The sequence below is a fragment of the Acomys minous genome, assembly GCF_964271855.1.
Source record: "Acomys minous genome assembly, chromosome: 4".
Taxonomy (NCBI): Eukaryota; Metazoa; Chordata; class Mammalia; order Rodentia; family Muridae; genus Acomys; species Acomys minous.
Window position 1 is genome coordinate 99,491,532 of NC_140486.1, and position 17,708 is coordinate 99,509,239.

The 17,708-nt window shown below is 53.5% G+C and overlaps 1 protein-coding gene across 5 annotated transcripts in view; it reads left to right on the forward strand.

The window, feature by feature from the left end:
- The window catches only part of OBSL1 (obscurin like cytoskeletal adaptor 1), a gene marked incomplete at its 5' end in the record, with an annotated part of 26,821 nt that continues 9,113 nt past the window's right edge, over positions 1-17,708 (forward strand). For 3 of the 5 annotated variants that reach the window (XM_084778972.1, XM_084778974.1, XM_084778973.1), the window contains 16 exons: positions 1-1,012; positions 2,403-2,672; positions 2,762-3,013; positions 3,153-3,455; positions 3,631-3,927; positions 5,809-6,081; positions 7,708-7,980; positions 8,725-8,997; positions 11,741-12,013; positions 12,538-12,813; positions 12,891-13,178; positions 13,335-13,610; positions 14,211-14,480; positions 14,594-14,866; positions 16,165-16,431; positions 17,266-17,378. In XM_084778972.1, coding sequence (XP_084635098.1) covers positions 1-1,012; positions 2,403-2,672; positions 2,762-3,013; positions 3,153-3,455; positions 3,631-3,927; positions 5,809-6,081; positions 7,708-7,980; positions 8,725-8,997; positions 11,741-12,013; positions 12,538-12,813; positions 12,891-13,178; positions 13,335-13,610; positions 14,211-14,480; positions 14,594-14,866; positions 16,165-16,431; positions 17,266-17,378 — 4,989 coding nt within the window. Of the gene's footprint in view, positions 1,013-2,402; positions 2,673-2,761; positions 3,014-3,152; positions 3,456-3,630; positions 3,928-5,808; positions 6,082-7,707; positions 7,981-8,724; positions 8,998-9,385; positions 9,725-11,740; positions 12,014-12,537; positions 12,814-12,890; positions 13,179-13,334; positions 13,611-14,210; positions 14,481-14,593; positions 14,867-16,164; positions 16,432-17,265; positions 17,379-17,708 lie in introns of those variants that run through there. The other 2 variants (XM_084778975.1, XM_084778976.1) reach the window with 2 other exon arrangements.

Below are 17,708 nucleotides of genomic sequence, written 5' to 3' on the forward strand. Positions count from 1 at the left end.
ATGAAGGCCGGCTCGGGGGATCAGGGAAGCCCCCCGTGTTTCCTGCGCTTCCCGCGGCCCGTGCGGGTGGTAAGTGGCGCGGAGGCCGAACTCAAATGCGTGGTCCTGGGAGAGCCGCCGCCCACTGTCTTGTGGGAGAAAGGCGGCCAGCAGCTGGTGGCCTCGGAGCGCCTGAGCTTCCCGGAGGACGGCGCCGAGCATAGCCTGCTGTTGAGCGGGGCGCTGCCCACCGACGCTGGGGTCTACGTGTGCCGCGCCCGTAACTCGGCTGGAGAGGCCTACGCGGCGGCCGCCGTCACTGTGCTGGAACCCCCTGCCCCAGAGCCCGAGCCCCAGTCCTCCGAGTGTTCGCTGCCGCCGCCGGGCACCGGAGAGGGCGCTCCCACGTTCCTGACGGGACCCCAATCCCAGTGGGTGCTGCGCGGGGCGGAGGTGGTGCTGACGTGCCAGGTGGGAGGCCTCCCGGAGCCCGAGTTGTACTGGGAGAAAGATGGGATGGCCTTGGACGAAGTGTGGGACAGCAGCCACTTCGCGCTCGAGCCGGGCCACGGCGCGAGTGGCCAGGGCGCAAGCCTGACGCTGCGCATCCTGGCGGCGAGGCTGCCGGATTCCGGGGTGTACGTGTGCCACGCCTGCAACGCGCACGGCCACGCGCAGGCGGGCGCGCTGCTCCAGGTGCACCAGCCCCGCGAAAACCCGCCCCAGGATCCAGATGAGGCCCCCATGCCCGTGGTGGAGCCGCTCAAGTGCGCACCCAAGACCTTCTGGGTGAACGAGGGCAAGCATGCCAAGTTCCGCTGCTACGTGATGGGCAAGCCCGAGCCCGAGATCGAATGGCACTGGGAGGGCCGCCCACTGCTCCCGGATCGCCGCCGCCTCATGTACCGCGACCGCGATGGTGGCTTTGTACTTAAGGTGCTTTACTGCCAGGCCAAGGACCGTGGGCTCTACGTGTGCGCGGCGCGCAACTCAGCGGGTCAGACTCTCAGCGCGGTCCAGCTGCACGTAAAAGGTAGAGCAGTGGGCCTCCAGTGCCCTCAGAGGCCCTCCTTGCTCATGTCCACCTCTATGTCTGGAGGAATACTGAATTTCCATTTCCAACCTGTCTCCTACCCTCAGGAATGAGGATTTAGATGTCTCCAGTACACTCGTGAATTTCTTAGCAAACTACCCAGGTGATTTTTAAGGCAGATGTTGAAAAACCACTAAACTAAGGAATAGATGACTGTGTGTAAACCTTTCAAGTCCTAGAACATTCCTGTCCTTTGCTCTTTCAGGCTTCCTTTCCCAACTAGATTCCCATGGTCGCAATGTCTGTGAGATAATAGGAGCATGTTGTGGTTGTGAGGTGTGAGTCTAGATTTATGCAAATCAGAACAAGGGGGCCGCTGTATGAAAAACACACATTTGGAGCGGAGGCTGTGTTCACAGCTTTGGGCCCTGAATCTGTTGGGAAGGCCTGTGCAAACCTCCTGGAACCACTGCTCAGTCACAGAGGAGATAGATTTGCCAGAGGATCCCTGGTCTCTCTTTGATCCACTGTTTGAGTTTGAAAGAAGATGGACGCAGAGGTTCCCCTTGGTAGGACTAGGTCACTACTTGAGAGATTACACTTTCACTAGTTGTTGCCTAATTTTCTCCTTCCAAGGAAAACGGGCTGCCTGCCTGGCACTTAACCAAGCGTGTGGGACCTGAGCTATGGCAGTGTCCTCACGGGTACATCTCAGTGTGCCCAAACTCACCAGGCCAGTGTGAAACAGGAATGTCCTCAAGAAAGTAAAGAAGCTTCTATGAGTGGCACCAAAACTTGTTTCCCCAGCAAGTTAGCTCTCTGGTGGTTTCCTAGTGCTGAAATAGGGTTTTTGAAATGCTTAGGATACTGTTAAAGTGAAATGCTGTGGAGAGCCGTACAGAAATAGGGAAATGTCGAGTAACAGAACAGTTTGAAAATCACCAATCTGGAGAGATGGCTCAGTGCTTAGGAGCACTTGGCTGCTCTTCCAGAGGTCTTGAGTTCAATTCCCAGCAACCACATGATGGCTCCCAACCATCTGTAATGAGATCTGATGCCCTCTTCTGCCTTGTAAGGTGTGCATGCAAGCAGAGAACTCATATACATAAAATAAATAAATTAATTTTAAAAAAAGAAAAGAAAGAAAAAAACCACACTGATCTGATTCAACTCCTGCCCTCCCTCTCCCCATCCAACATACAAGCAAATTGAGACACAAATGTTATAAGACGTGTTCAAGGTTATAATGGCTGGTAAGCATCAGGGTCAGGCTGGAAATTAGGCCTTCTTTGCTGGGATTGAGCTGCCGTTCCTAGCTCTGCTGAGAAGAGCAAATGATGCACGCTCATCCTCCTCTCCTGAGCCTCCTCTTACTCTCCTCTTTCTACAGAGCCCCGCCTCCGGTTTGCAAAGCCCCTGCAGGATGTGGAGGGCCGAGAGCATGGCATTGTAGTGCTGGAGTGTAAAGTGCCCAACTCTCGGATCCCCACGGCCTGGTTCCGAGAAGACCAACGCCTGTTGCCCTGCCACAAGTACGAGCAGATCGAGGAGGGCACCGTGAGACGCCTCATCATCCACAGACTGAAGGCGGATGATGATGGCGTCTATCTGTGCGAGATGCGGGGTCGAGTGCGCACTGTGGCCAACGTGACGGTCAAAGGTCAGCTGCCCAGTGGGAGGAGGAGGAGGAGGAGGAGGCTGGTGGTGGTGTCTAGCTCCTGGGCTGATGGGTTGCCATCCACGTCTCAGGACCCATCCTGAAGCGCTTACCCCGGAAGCTGGATGTCCTGGAGGGAGAAAACGCAGTGCTGCTGGTGGAGACCCAAGAAGCTGGGGTCCAGGGGAGCTGGAGCCGCGATGGGGAGGAGCTGCCAATCACCTGCCAGAGCAGTTGTGGTCACATGCATGCCCTGGTCCTTCCTGGGGTGACCCGAGAAGATGCTGGCGAGGTCACCTTCAGTCTGGGCGACTCCCGTACCACCACTCTGCTCAGAGTCAAATGTGAGAGCACGAAGGCCTGTAGACAAGAGGGGCAGGGCAGGGGCCCAGCCAGTGTTTGGGTGGGCAAAGCTGATTTAAAGCAGGAGTGTTGTCAGGGGCTTGTGCAAGGCTCGGGTGAAAAATTCCGCCTTTGTCACAGGTGTGAAGCACAGTCCTCCCGGGCCCCCTGTGTTGGTTGAGATGTTCAGAGGCCAAAAGAACACGGTCCTGTTGACCTGGAAACCTCCAGAACCACCTCCAGAAGCCTCCTTCATTTACCGCCTGGAGCGGCAGGAAGTCGGGTCTGAAGACTGGGTCCAGTGCTTCAGCATTGAGAAAGCTGGAGCTGTAGAGGTGCCAGGGGACTGTGTACCCGCAGAGGGTGACTACCGCTTCCGCATCTGCACGGTCAGCGAGCACGGCCGAAGTCCCCATGTCGTGTTCAATGGCTCTGCTCACCTTGGTGAGTTAATCCTTCTGGACTTTGTCCATCAGTGTCTGTACCCCAAGTCATGCGCTCCCATGACCCCCTCATCCTTTGTCTGACTCTTAGTCCTTTGTGGTTTTCCATCCACCAGCTTTTGCCCTCTCTTGCCCTTTCAGGGCGTCTTAACAGCCATGCCTTGTCTCTGTTCCAGTGCCCACAGCTCGCCTGGTGTCAGGCCTGGAGGATGTGCAGGTGTATGATGGGGAGGATGCCGTCTTCTCCCTTGATCTGTCCACTATCATCCAGGGTACTTGGTTCCTTAACGGAGAACAGCTCAAGAGTAATGAGCCGGAAGGCCAGGTGGAGCCTGGAGCCTTGCGTTACCGGGTGGAGCAGAAGGGCCTGCAGCACAGACTCATCCTGCAGGCTGTCAAGCGCAAAGACACGGGGGCCCTGGTAGGCTTCAGCTGCCCTGGCGTGCAAGACTCGGCCGCCCTCGCTATCCAAGGTTGGTTACTGGCGGACAAGTAGGCAGATGGGTTCAAAGCACAGGAGTGTTCGCCGAACAAAGTGAACGCTGTGCCTGTTTCTCATGGCTGGGATAGAAGATTAAGGGGCATGCATGACGGGCTCGGATTGGGAACTCAGAGGTCCCGAAGGCCACTTTCAACTCGTAGCATTTCAAGGCTTCTCTTGGGCTCACTGACGTCATCCCCCCATTCTTTGGATTTGTTTTGCTTTGAGGTGATTCTGTCATACTGGGGTCGGGTACAGCCGCGGTGGTGGAGCACTTTGCCCAGCTTGGGTTCAACTCGATACTACCAAAAGATTACATTTGTCCTCTGAATTGGTGACACACACAGGTCCTGGCCCTGCCTGCTTGCTGTCCTCTTTGTCTAGTTGCCAACACTGTCTCCAGCCAGGCACTGCCCCAACTGCTTGACTTAGGTAACTAGCGCAGTCCTGTTGGTAGCCCCGGAAAACAGGCTCTTTTATCGTTCTCCCTTCACATGTAAGAAGGCAGGCACAGGAGAGGTTGAGTGGCCTGCCCAGAGTTGCAAAGTTAAATGTGATGATGGTGCTGGGCTAGGAACCCAGGTAATTTGGCTCCAAGAGAGAGAATGTAGGATCTCTCAGGATCGGGAAGGGGGTGCTAAAACTCAAGGGCACTGGCTGTTGCTACCACTGGAGAACCGAGGGCCTGAGGTAACTTCCAACATCAGTGGTAGATAGTAAAGAGCAGTTGTTTCTAGAATGTAACCCAGGACCTCTACCACCAGAGGCTCCAGGAGAGATAGGCTTAGGTGCAGTGACACCACTGTGCTTAAACATTGGCTGAAAAGCCTGACACGGCTTTGTTTTCTGTTGGCTGTAACAGAGTAGCTGAGCCAGGCATGGTGGTGGTGGTGGTGTACTCCTTTCATCCCAGCACTCAGGAGGCAGAGGCAGGTGGATCTCTGAGTTCGAGGCCAGCCTGGCCTATGGAGTGAGTTCCAGGACAGCCAGGGGCTACACAGAGAAACCCTGTCTCCAAAAACAAAAAACCAGAATAGCTGATGTTGAGTACTTCATAAGGAACGGATTTTATTTAATTCACAGTTCTGGAAACTCAAAAGTCCAAAGCCCCATCAGTTTAGTCTCTAGTGACCCCCATTTGACTTAAGTCAGAACATGCCAAAAAAATAGAAAGACAGTCACAATCAGAAACAACCAAACACACAGCGTGAACTTGCTTTGTAGCAGCTTACTAGAACCCTTTGAGAACTGCCTCCCACTAAGCCTCACCACCACCACTGCCTCTTCCTGTTGCTCCTCCCCTAGGCTTCCCCTCTTAAAGGTTCCACACACTGCCACCCTGAGGACTACAGTTCCATCACAGGAATCTTTTAGGGATAACTCAGATCATGTCCAGACCAAACCATAGCAAAGCATAATCCTCTTGGTGGGAGTAGGGGAGCGGGGCGGGGGGAGGGGGTGGGTTGGAGAGCAGAGTTTCGAGACAGGGTTCCTCTGTGTAGTCATGGCTGTCCTGGAACTTACTCCATAGACCAGGCTGGCCTTAAACTCAGAGATCCGCCTGTCTCTGCCTCCCGACTGGTGGGATTAAAGGTGTGCACCACCACCGCCCATCCCTTTTACTTACTTACTTTCTTTCTTTCTTTCTTTTTTTTTAAGTACAAGAAATTGAACCTAGTACCTTATGTGTGTGCTAGACAGATGCCCTGCCACTGTAATCTTTCCCCTTGACCCTCAAACCTGTTTTGAAAAAACCCTGACAGCTGGGCTTTAGTCACCAGCAACAGCTGTCACATGCTGGAGAGAAGGCTGTATATCTGTATAGACTAGGCCTTTAAAGACATTGCATGTGACTAGGTTTCTCTCCATGCAGAAAGCCCAGTGCACATCCTGAGTCCCCAGGACAAAGTCTCACTGACTTTCACAACCTCTGAACGGGTGGTGCTGACCTGTGAGCTCTCCAGAGTGAACTTTCCAGCAGCCTGGTACAAGGATGGCCAGAAAGTGGAGGAGAGTGAATCACTCATAGTAAAGACAGAGAGGCGCAAACACCGCCTGATCCTGCCTGAGGCTCAAGTCCAAGACAGCGGTGAATTTGAATGCAGAACGGAAGGGGTCTCAGCCTTCTTCAGTGTCACTGTTCAAGGTCAGGAGCCATGCTGGCCTCTTCCAGCTGAGGCTCAATGTGGGAGCTTTGTAAGCCCTGCCCCTGTGGTCTCTTGGCTTGGTAGCAGGGGTGGGGGGCGGGAGGGTGTCCCCTTTTATGAAGGGCTTTTTGTTTGTTTTGTCTTGTGGTATTTGGGTGGGGCCTGGAGACTTGTGGGTTCTAGGTGAGTACTCTACTGAGATATATGCCTGGTCCTTCATTTGTGTCTTTATTTTTTATTTATTTATTTTATTTATTTATTTTTTTTACATTTGTGTCTTTAATCTCTCATGTAGCCACATTATCTAGCACACTTGCCCACCAGTGCACACACATACCCTCTGCTGGCTTGGGTGAGGGGGCTAAGTGCAATTGAGGGAAGAAAAGGATGGCGCTGGCATTTTTTTAGAATCTACCTATGCTAGGTAATTTGCACCTGTGCTATCCTGTTTACTTTTCACAGCTCAATAAAGCATAATGTCTGGTCTATAGATAAGGACATGGAGGCCCAAAGAATTATTGTGACTTCCCTGTCATCACATAGCCAGCAAAGTCGGTGGCTCGGAGTCACGCCCAGGCCTGGCTTTTTTCCTGCTACTCGTAGAGGTTGAAGTAGGTCTGGCGGCTCCCATAATGCAGGAGCACAGTAGAAGCCTGTTAAAAATGCATGTTCCCAGGTCCTCTGAGCTATCCAAAGACAAAAGCATCCAGGGCTGAGCCCAAAGGGGGAGGTCTTTTTTCACTTTTCAGAAAACGGAAGGTAACTCGGCCGGGTGACACATGGCAGATTTGAGGCCAGCCTCAGCTATGTGAGACACGGTCTCAAGCTGACTCTTAAGGAGGGCGACATAACAGCTACTGAGCCCTCTGAATAGAAATCCTGCTTCCACTCAGGAGACCCTGTGACCCCAACCTAAAGAATGTCCCATGACAGGGAACTCACTCTTCCTATTAGTTGGTTTTCTGCCGTTGTAATGAAATACCCAAGGCATTCATCAGTAAAGAGAGAGTTGTTTTGGGGATTTGAACCCAGGACCATTGCTTTGAAACTATAGTGGGGCTGCTGAATGTCAAAGGCAGGGTTGCAAGTGGCAGAACACATTGCTCATCTTCATGGCCACGAAATAAGAGGGGAAGAGACTGGGATCCCACCTCTTTGAAGACAGGCTCCGGTGACTTAAGGCTGTCTCATCAAGCTGCTCCATAGCACCAGCCCCGCCTGCAAGCCCTTAACACCAGGGCCTTTGAGATAACTGCCCACATACAGAGCACAGCACTGCCTGGGGGAGCAGTCGCTTGGTGCTGGCTGAGTCATCCTCCAGGCCTGTCCTTTTTGTGATTGAGATCTTCCTTCTTTCTGCCCATGTCGATGCTGGCTGCCGCTGTATGAGCTCGCCCTTGCCTCCTACCCTCAGCCTTTGGGCATCCCTGAGTTACTCAGTACTGTTTCATCTTCCATCATGCCTAAGCCACCATGCCAACAGGATCTCGTGTCCTTTGCCCCCAATCCCTGCACGGCATGGTTTGGATTACCCCTCTCCCTTACCGCCATTGACCTCCTGTGTAGAGACCGGTCTCCTGCCCTTGAGTTTCTGTGTTTACGATCCATCTCTGTTTCCCATCTAGACCCCCCAGTACACATCGTGGAACCCCGAGAGCATGTGTTTGTACATGCCATCACTTCTGAGTGTGTCATGCTGACCTGTCAGGTGGACCGAGAGGACGCCCCTGTGCTCTGGTACAAGGATGGGCAGGAAGTGGAGGAGAGTGACTTCATGGTCCTTGAGAATGAAGGGCCCCATCACCGCCTGGTGCTGCCTGCAGCCCAGCCCTCGGAAGGGGGCGAGTTCCAGTGTGTTGCAGGAGATGAACGTGCTTACTTCACTGTCACCATCACAGGTGGGACCAGCTGGAGCAGCTAGGACACACGTTCCTATGTCCCAGTCCCAGCCAGCTTCCCTGCATTGTCTGGTCCTAGCTGCTTGTCACCGGGGATCCCCTGCCTTTTCCGTCTCCCAGGAGTCCCCTGCTAAGAGGGTTCCTTAAGGGACAATAGTTCTCTTATAGCGCAGGTACGGAAGGAAGGAGTCAAAAACTTTCAGAGGCCCGTTAGGGACCCCAGTTCCACTTGAGTTGAAGCCCTCATCATCCAGGTTTCTTTTCCCTTTTTGAGACAGGGTTTCTCTGTGTAGCCCTTGGCTGTCCTGGACTCGCTTTGTAGACCAGGCTGACCTTGAACTCACAGCAACCTCCCTGCCTCTGCCTCCCAAGTGCTGGGATTACAAGGGTGCGCCACCGCGCTCAGCCCCCATGTTTCTTTCTTTCTTTTATTTTTTTTTAATACTGTCCTGTCTCGCCCCCAGAGGATGCGAACTGTTTTCCACAGCTAAAGTTGACACCACAGTCCCCAGTATGCTGGTCCCACACAAAGCTTGGTGTGCTTTTGGAAATTATAGCCATGTCTCTCTGGCCATGATGACTGTGTGGCCCCAGCTGTGGGAGGCTGCCTACGGAGTGACTTCTCTTTGAACACATGGCTGACTGATTTCAAAGCATAGGAGGCAGGCCTGGATCTGGAAGGGTAGCAGGGCATCCCAGGCCCACCCACCCTTGCCTAGCATCAGATGTCTCTCTGTCCTTCAGATGTCTCTTCATGGATCGTGTACCCCAGTGGCAAAGTGTATGTGGCAGCTGTCCGCCTAGAGCGTGTGGTGCTGACGTGTGAGCTGTTTCGGCCCTGGGCCGAGGTACGCTGGACCAAAGATGGGGAGGAGGTAGTGGAGAGCCCAGCCCTGCTCCTGGAGAAAGAAGACACCATCCGCCGCCTAGTGTTGCCCTCCGTCCAGCTTGAGGACTCCGGCGAGTACTTGTGTGAAATCGATGATGAATCGGCTTCCTTCACTGTCACCGTCACAGGTGTGGGCCCACCCCAGCCCCCAGAATCACCAGAGGACACCCCTGAGACTGAGGGATGTTGAGTGGATGGTTCCTCGTGTGCAGGCTTGCCTGTGTCAGGGAGGGAAGTGTGGGTTGATGGTGAATGCACCAGGACCCACTGTTGGAAAGAGCCTGGAATCCCAATGGGAAGAAAGAGATCCTTCTTGAGTGTCAACAAGGCTGGTCTAGTTGTGCTCCACCAGCTGACTGACTGACCGCCATCTAGGCCAGTCACCAGGTCAGGTGTCTGGGCTACTGGTTAGGGAGCTGCCAGTCTAGCTGGGAAGGCAGTTGTTAACCAGGGGTCTCAAATGGGGAGACCCTTGGGCTCTGTGCAGCCCACAGATATCTTTTGTTTGGCCTGCAGAGTCACACCCAAGTCAGGACAGTCCAAATAACAACCCGGAGTTATGCATCCTCTTGAAAAAGCCAAAGACCCGGAGGTTCTGGTCCCGTTTCCCCCCATGGCGACGAACGGCTGGCACTGAGTAGCAGCTGCCCCATAGTATGGGGCCCCCATTCCTCTGTTCCACCCTCCCTGCCATTCCTTCTGCCTCTCCCGAGACCTCGAGCCATTGACTTAACCTATTTAGCCTCCACACTGCGACCCCTTTGTTAAAACAATAAACACACCAATAAACATTCCAAGATACCTCGTGATAAGTGATCAGTGCGGTTAGGGCCCAGGGCTCCACAGAATAGCCAGGCAGGGAGGACCTGGGAGAAAGTCACCCAGGGCTGGCTTCCATATGTCCCGCAGCATATGAACAGGCATGTATTCCCCCACCAGAGGGTACAGACTAGTAAGAAAGCCCAACACATGTCAGAGTGTAGGCTGTTAAGGTCAGCATAGGTATCCCAGGGCTGGTGGCTGCTATCCTGGACAGGGTAATGAAGGTGTTTATCAACTGGTACTGGAGCTAAGCTGAGTTAGGGGGTGGGCAGAAAGTATTCTAGGTAGGGGAAAGTGCACGATGGCGGTTTATGCCAGAGACCTCAGGACTACAGTTTACAGCGCCGTTCCCAGTGTGCGTGGTAGTGGGGGTTTTAGGCAGTTCTGGGCATCACAGAAGAACCCCAATGTCAGCACAGGGATGACTATCCTAGTCTTCACGGTCCTTTTGCCTTCCTCCCTGACCTGCCCAAAGGGTCATGCTCAGGCTTTGCAGCTTAGGGACTTCTGCCCCAGGAAGCAGAGTCTGCAACGGCAACGAGGCTGCGTACACATTCTGTTTTAAAGCTAGCTGCTACCTTCACTCTCTTGTTCCCAGCCCTGGCCAGACGTAACAGCCGTAAACCACACACCAGGTGCCTCACAGGAAAGTTCACACAAATACCACCTTACCTCCAGGCCAGAGTGGATCAAGACCCACGCCAAATGGGTTCTGTAGTTATCCCTGCCCCAACCCCTTCTACAGCCCCAGATGCTGCCTTCTGTAGTTTCCTGGCCTTGTCACGACTGAATAAGACACTTTGAGAAAAGAATCCCACTTATGGAGGTGAGCTGCAAGAGCTCAAGGCTGCAGTGTCCTGTGTTTGGGTCCCTCCAAGAACTTCTGAAAAACCCTGGTCCCAGAACCTAGCAGTTCCCCATTCAGGCCACAAGGGGGACAGGTGTACTCTAGTCTTCCTGAAACTTGATATCCAGGGGACCAAGAGGGCGTGGTGCTGTGGGCAAGCTTGGGCTTGCTGACTGCATAATGATTTTAACTTCGTTTCTTTTCTGTGGAAGAGTGGCCTGTTCTTGAGGATGAACTCCCTATAGAAGCATGTAGCATCCCCATGGGAAACTTTTAGACGTTATTAGCAACTCTGGTATACAGGTACAAAAAGCATTCCCTAGTTGTTGCAAGTGGGAGGCTTGGGTTCCCTCCCACTGCCTGCAGCAGGAAAGCCTGCCTAGAACAGAACGCTTCATCCTCCTGCCCAGGAGCTGGAGCCATCTGTGACCTTAAGGGCAATTCATTGCTTAATCATTCTGTGCCTTAGTTCTTTCATCCGGAGACAGCTTGAGGCTAAATGAGCAAAATAGTTGGAGCTATTACTGGAGCGTTAGGAAGTATTTGTCCTTACAGATCTCTGATTCCGTCCCTGCACAATTTTGAAAGCCCCGAACCCTCAACATCAAAAGGCTTGTTAATAATAGTTCAGCAGTCATCTGGTGTGGTGGTGCACACCTTCAATCTCAGCAGTCAGGAGGCAGAGGCAGGTGGATCTCTTATGTTTTCTGGGCCATCCTGGTCTAAATAGTGAGTTTCAGACTAGCCAGGGCTATGTAGTGAAATGACCGCCCCCACCCCCCCAAAAAAAGATTAGCAGTCAAATTTATTTCAATAAAATTGAGTTTAGCTGATGCATAATGAATTATTCTTTAGTTGTCTGGTAGGGCTAGTATATCTCTGTCTTTGTGAGATGTGACTGTATCTTTTAGAATGTCTTATTGAGGGTAAGTACATTACACAGCAAAAACTGCTAATGGGGATAGTTATAAGAGGTGGAGGCGGGGCCTGAAGGTATCTAATAAATGAGAAATGCATCGTTTTTAAACTCCAAAAGATTCTAGATTCTGTAAATGTCCTAGGAATTTCAAGGACAGATCAGGGACCCTTTATTAGCTTATTACTGTGCTACTCAGTACTATTATTAATAATTGGGCACCAGGGCCCATGTGCTCTGCCAGATCATGGGAGTTAGTGACAGTTGTGTTTTCCCTACTCTGCAGAGCCCCCTGTGCGGATCATATACCCCCAGGATGAGGTGACCCTGATCGCTGTGAGTTTGGAATGTGTGGTGCTGACTTGTGAGCTGTCCCGAGAGGATGCTCCTGTGCGCTGGTACAAGGACGGGCTAGAGGTGGAGGAGGGTGAGGCCCTGGTGCTGGAGAGCGATGGACCTCGTCGCCGACTGGTGTTGCCTGCTGCCCAGCCAGAGGACGGGGGCGAGTTTGTGTGTGATGCTGGAGACGACTCGGCCTTCTTCACTGTCACTGTCACAGGTGGGTAATTTCTCTGGGCACCTCCAGAGAGGTAAACAGACAGCATACTATAGGACAGGCATCAACTCATCTTAGGATGGGGGGGTCCCCTGTTTCTCTTCCCCATGCCCCTGGGTCCCAGACTCCTCAGTCTTAGCTATATCAAGCAACTAGTATATGCTTGGCACTATCCTAGATGTTGGGGTACAAAGTGAACCAGTGAACTCCCAAGTTTCTGTGTTCATGGGACCCACATTGAAAAGGGGCAGTCAGGCAAAAAAAATAAACACAGTAAATGTTTTATCCAATAGCAATAGCTACGTATGTCAGAGTTAAAGCATAGAAGGGGAGGAAATTGGGATGGACCTAGGGATGGGTGAATTGATAGATCTGGACATGAGTGTGACTTACCTCTTATCTGTATGACCTTGGGCAAGTCCTTTTCTTCCTATGAGCCCTTAGGTTCTTAGTGGTAAGGTATATTGGAGAGGCAGGGACATGCCTTGAGTCAAAACCATGTGTCCCTTTTTCTGCTCACCCACCAGCTCCACCAGAGAGGATTGTGCGCCCAGCTGCCCGGTCCCTGGATTTACAGTTTGGGGTACCAGGACATGTGGAGCTGCGCTGTGAAGTGGCCCCGGCTGGGTCCCAGGTGCGCTGGTACAAGGATGGGCTAGAGGTAGAGGTGTCCGATGCACTGCAGCTGGGTGCCGAGGGGCCTGCCCGCACTCTCACCCTGCCCCACGCCCAGCCTGAGGATGCCGGGGAGTATGTGTGTGAGACCCGAGATGAGGCTGTCACCTTCAACGTCAGCCTGGCTGGTGGGTGTGCCGGGCTACCCTGGGGTGGGGAGGCGGGGGGAGCTGGCTTGAGCTTACAACCTCCTTTCTTTGTGCAGAGCCCCCAGTGCAGTTCCTGGCCCCAGAGGCAGCCCCAAACCTGCTCTGCGTGGCTCCTGGGGAGCCAGTGGTGCTGAGCTGTGAGCTGTCCCGAGCAAGTGCACAAGTGTTCTGGAGCCACAACGGGAGCCCTGTGCAGCAGGGCGAAGGACTAGAGCTACAAGCTGAGGGTCCTCGCCGAATCCTCTGCATCAAGGCTGCAGACCTAGCTCATGCAGGTGTCTACACCTGCCAGTCTGGGGCAGCCCCAGGGGCCCCAAGCATCAACTTCAACGTCCAGGTGGCTGGTGAGTACAGTCTGGGCAGAAAGCCTTAATAGTACCCCGTACCCAGAGCTCTCCCACTTTCCTAAGACATCACATCTTTCCCTTGCCCTGTTTCCCCAGCTTGTCTCCCTGCCCTTCTCATTGCCCTCTCAGTGACCCCTAGCTCTGACCCCACAGAGCCCCCGGTGCGGGTAGTGGCCCCCGAGGCAGCCCAGACGAGGGTTCGAAGCACACCAGGCGGGGACCTAGAGCTGGTGGTGCGCCTCTCCAGGCCAGGGGGCCCTATACGCTGGTACAAAGACGGGGAGCGCCTGGCAAGCCAGGGGCGGGTGCAGCTGGAACAAGCCGGGGCCAGGCAGGTGCTACGGGTGCGGGGGGCACGGAGAGGGGACGCTGGGGAATACCTGTGCGACGCACCCCAGGACAGTCGCATCTTCATCGTCAGTGTGGAAGGTAACAGTGTACCCCTCACACCCGCTGGTCTCTGGCACCCACAAAGACCACCTCTTGTCCTTCTGGGCCCTTTTCATCTCCTACATCTGGCCTAATTGCTCTCTATGGTTCCTACCAATGCGTACATGACTGCCACCTTAAGAAGGCAAATTCCTTTTTCTTGGACCCTAGCATGGCAGGGCCCAGTAGATAAGAACAGCGGCCTCTAGGGTCAACTTGCCCAGGGTCCAACCCAGACTCTGCTGTCCGAGAGTTGTGTGACATTAGCCAAGTTATTTTACTCCTCTGAGCTCCAGCTCTGAAATGGGGATAGCAGATAGGTTGCTATGACTCCTAAATGTTCTAACAGGGCCATAGTAAATGATGTATTGGTAGAGACTTGGGAAGAGGTGCCAGGCTGGGGTTGCAGGGAGCTTACTAAATGTGGCCAGGCATTGGCATCCTGGTCTTTGGGAGAAGCCCCGTGACCAACACACAGTAGAACCTCACTCGAACTATAGTGATTGGCGGGAGAATGAAGGCTTGAGTCCTGGGGAAGGGATGAAAAGGAGAGGGGGAGAAAGAGGCAACCGGTTCACTGCCCCTCCCCCCTCCTTCCAGAGCCCCCACCAGTGAAGCTAGTCTCCGAGCTGACACCCCTGACAGTCCACGAGGGTGACGATGCCACATTCCAGTGTGAAGTTTCACCACCAGATGCGGAGGTCACGTGGCTACGCAACGGAGCTATTGTCAGTCCAGGGCCCCAGCTGGAAACGGTCCAGAATGGTTCAAGCCGCACTTTGATCATCCGGGGCTGCCAACTCCAGGACGCAGGGACCGTGACTGCGCGAGCTGGAGCCACTGACACAAGTGCCAGGCTCCACGTTCGAGGTTTAGTGCCACTGAGCATCGAAAAGTCATGATGTAAAAGTGAGATAGCCAGGGGCAGCCTTCAACATCCAGCCTCCATAATCTCTCTCTTTTTTTTTTTTCTTCCTTTTCAGAGACAGAGCTGCTGTTCTTGCGGCGGCTGCAGGATGTGCGGGTCGAGGAAGGCCAGGATGTGTGCCTTGAGGTAGAGACAGGCCGAGTGGGTGCAGCTGGAGCTGTTCGCTGGCTACGAGGTGGGGAACCTCTTCCTCTCGACTCTCGCCTGACGACAGCCCAGGATGGCCATGTCCACCGCCTCTCCATCCACGGCGTTCTACTTACCGACCAGGGTACCTACGGCTGCGAGAGCCACCACGACCGCACCCTGGCCAGGCTCAGTGTGAGGCGTGAGTGCCCAGTCTTCTCCTAATTCGTCGCCCACCTGGCTGGCCCAGAGTCCCCGAAAGCCCCCCACCAAAGTGCCCCTTTCCGCTGAGGAAAGTCTTCCCTGGCCGTCCCAGTCTAGGGTTAGAGCTTGAAGACGCCTACTCAAAGCAAAAACCTCTTTTTTTTTCTAACATTTTCTAGTTACCTCAGAAGTCCAAACGGACTTTGCTTTCCACCCCGCTGCTTCTAAGATGGCTTTGCTAGCAACATAAATGCTATACTGCAGAAACACTGTCTGTATTTTTGTTTTGTTTTTTCGAGACAGGGTTTCTATGTGTATCTTTGGCTGTTCTGGATTCACTTTGTAGACCAGGCTGGCCTCGAACTCACAACAATCCGCCTGCCTCTGCCTCCAGAGTGCTGGGATTAAAGGCGTGCGCCACGACGCCCGCCTTGTATTTATTTTTGAAAGAATGGCTGGTAAACACTAGTTCTCACCCACCCACCTCATGCTGGTGCCCTCTGTTAGCTGGCTGTGTGCGGTTGATCCCTCTGGAGTCTTCAAGGAAGGGAGCTGAGTTATCAGACCCTTGTGACTAGTGGTCCCCAGTGATATGTGTTCATCACAGTATAATCTAGAGCGTCACTACTTTGTATCTAGTGCAGTGGTTCTCAGCCTGTGGGTTGTGACCCCTTTGGGAGTTGAACAACAGAGGTCGTGTATCAGATATCCTGCACATCAGATATTTACGTTATGATTCAATACAGTAGCAGAATTACAGTTATGAAGTAGCTATAAAAAATACTGTTATGGTTGGGGGTCACCACAGCACGAGGGACTCTATTAAAGGGCCGCAGCATCATCAGGAAGTCTAGGAACCACTGGTTTCGCACAACAGACAAAACTAGGGCTGGAAAAAGTCAGAGCAGCTTGCCGACAGTCACACAGTACATATACAAAGTATATGTCAATGCTCTGCTCCAATCCCAGTGGGTCTAGCATCAAACTTCCTGTTCCTTCCAGTGTCACAGCGCCCCATGCTGAGACTTCTCTCCCCATCCCCCAAAACTCTAACACTCGGTGTGTTTTCCTTTTCCTAACTGCAGTACACCTTTCCCCTGATCAAATCTAGCCAATTGTGTCTGTCCTTTTCCTCCCACCCATCCACTCTGAACTTAAATTGTTAAAGCCTTCAGTTGAGTGCTGGGGGGAGGGGGGTGGAGAGAGGCATGCAGAGAGTGCTAAGGGGTACGTGAGCCCCTGAACCCTACCCAGAGCTAGAGCTGGCATCCTCTCTCTCTCATCTCTCCACACCAGCTCGGCAGCTGAGGGAGCTTCGTCCCCTGGAGGAGGTGACTGTCAGTGAGGGGGGCACTGCCACTTTCCAGCTGGAGCTGTCCCAGGAGGGTGTGACTGGAGAGTGGGCCCAGGGTGGAGTCCGGCTGTACCCAGGACCCAAGTGCCACATTCATTCAGAAGGCCGCACCCACCGTTTGGTGCTTAGTGGCCTGGGTCTGGCTGACTCGGGCTGTATCTCCTTCACTGCGGATACTCTCAGATGTGCTACTCGGCTCTCAGTGAGAGGTGCGGCCTCTGGGCTCCCTGCCTGCTAATTCTGTGTGTGTGACTACTGACCTAATCATGTGACTCCTACTGACCTCCCTGCCAGAGTGAGGAATCCCTGGACCCTTTGGATCTGTGTGCACATCGCATCCCCTACCCCCTCAGTGACCACTTTGTTTGAGTACGGCTGCTCCTGTTGCCTGTAGCCCTACAAACTGGTGCTTACCTTGAAGAGTCCCATGTCTGTAAAGTCCGTCTTGTCTGTCCACCTGGACATGTCCCCCCCAGACTACTCTTATTCTGACTCTATGCCCCCCTTTGCTGCCTAAGTGTACCCCCTGTAGTTCTTCCACTGATGAGCCACTGAAGAGTGCTCCAGTACTGGTCCTAACTGAAGGTCCCATTTTTTCCAGCCCCAATGAGCTCCTCATTAACACCTCTAGGGGCCCCACCCCTCCCAGTACTCTGTGGAGCTTTCGTTCCCTCTCCCCACTGCCAGTGTCTTCAGCTGTGTGGCACTCCAGCCGTGTGGCCATTGTTGTCCATGCATCTGAGAGCGATCCCTTTGCTTCAGCCTCTGCCTGCAGCCCTCCAGTCCCAGCATGTCCCCTGCTGAGCACCCCAAATGTGACTAGTCACTCCCACCCAGTTGGCTCTCTGGCTCTGCTGTGTCTCCCACTCTCCAGCATCTCCCTTGAACTTCCTGTCCTCAAGTTTCCTCCTCTCACAAGTGGCCTCCCCTGACCACCTGCATGCGTCTGCCACTGACCTAACTGGCTGTGTGTTGTGCAAACTGGAGCCTCCTTCCTCACTTAGCCCTGCCCCTTGGCATTGTTCTTTCTCACCCACTCTCAGAGGTCCCAGTGACTATTGTGCAGGGGCCACAGGACCAAGAAGTGACTGAAGGTGACACAGCCACGTTCGAGTGCGAGCTTTCCCAGACTTTGGCTGACGTTATGTGGGAGAAGGTCAGAGCATGGCCCCAGTGCAGACCCATCGCCATAACAATCAGGCGGGCAAAAAACTAACTCACTGGGCCTTTGAGACTGGCACTAGGCTAAGACTAATGTCACATTTAATTCTTACAATGCCCTGTGAAGTCACACCTTGTTATCACCAGGTTGTCTAAGGAATATGTTCTGTGGGATGAACAGAGGTAGTTGCTCAAAGGCAGACAAAAGTGGTAGAGCCTATGTTGGAAACTAATTTTAAAATCCACACTCGGTGGGTCCGTGCAGATCTCTGGGCTTTTTGTACCACTGGTGCCAATTCTCGCCTCTAAAGTCCTCAAGGGACGT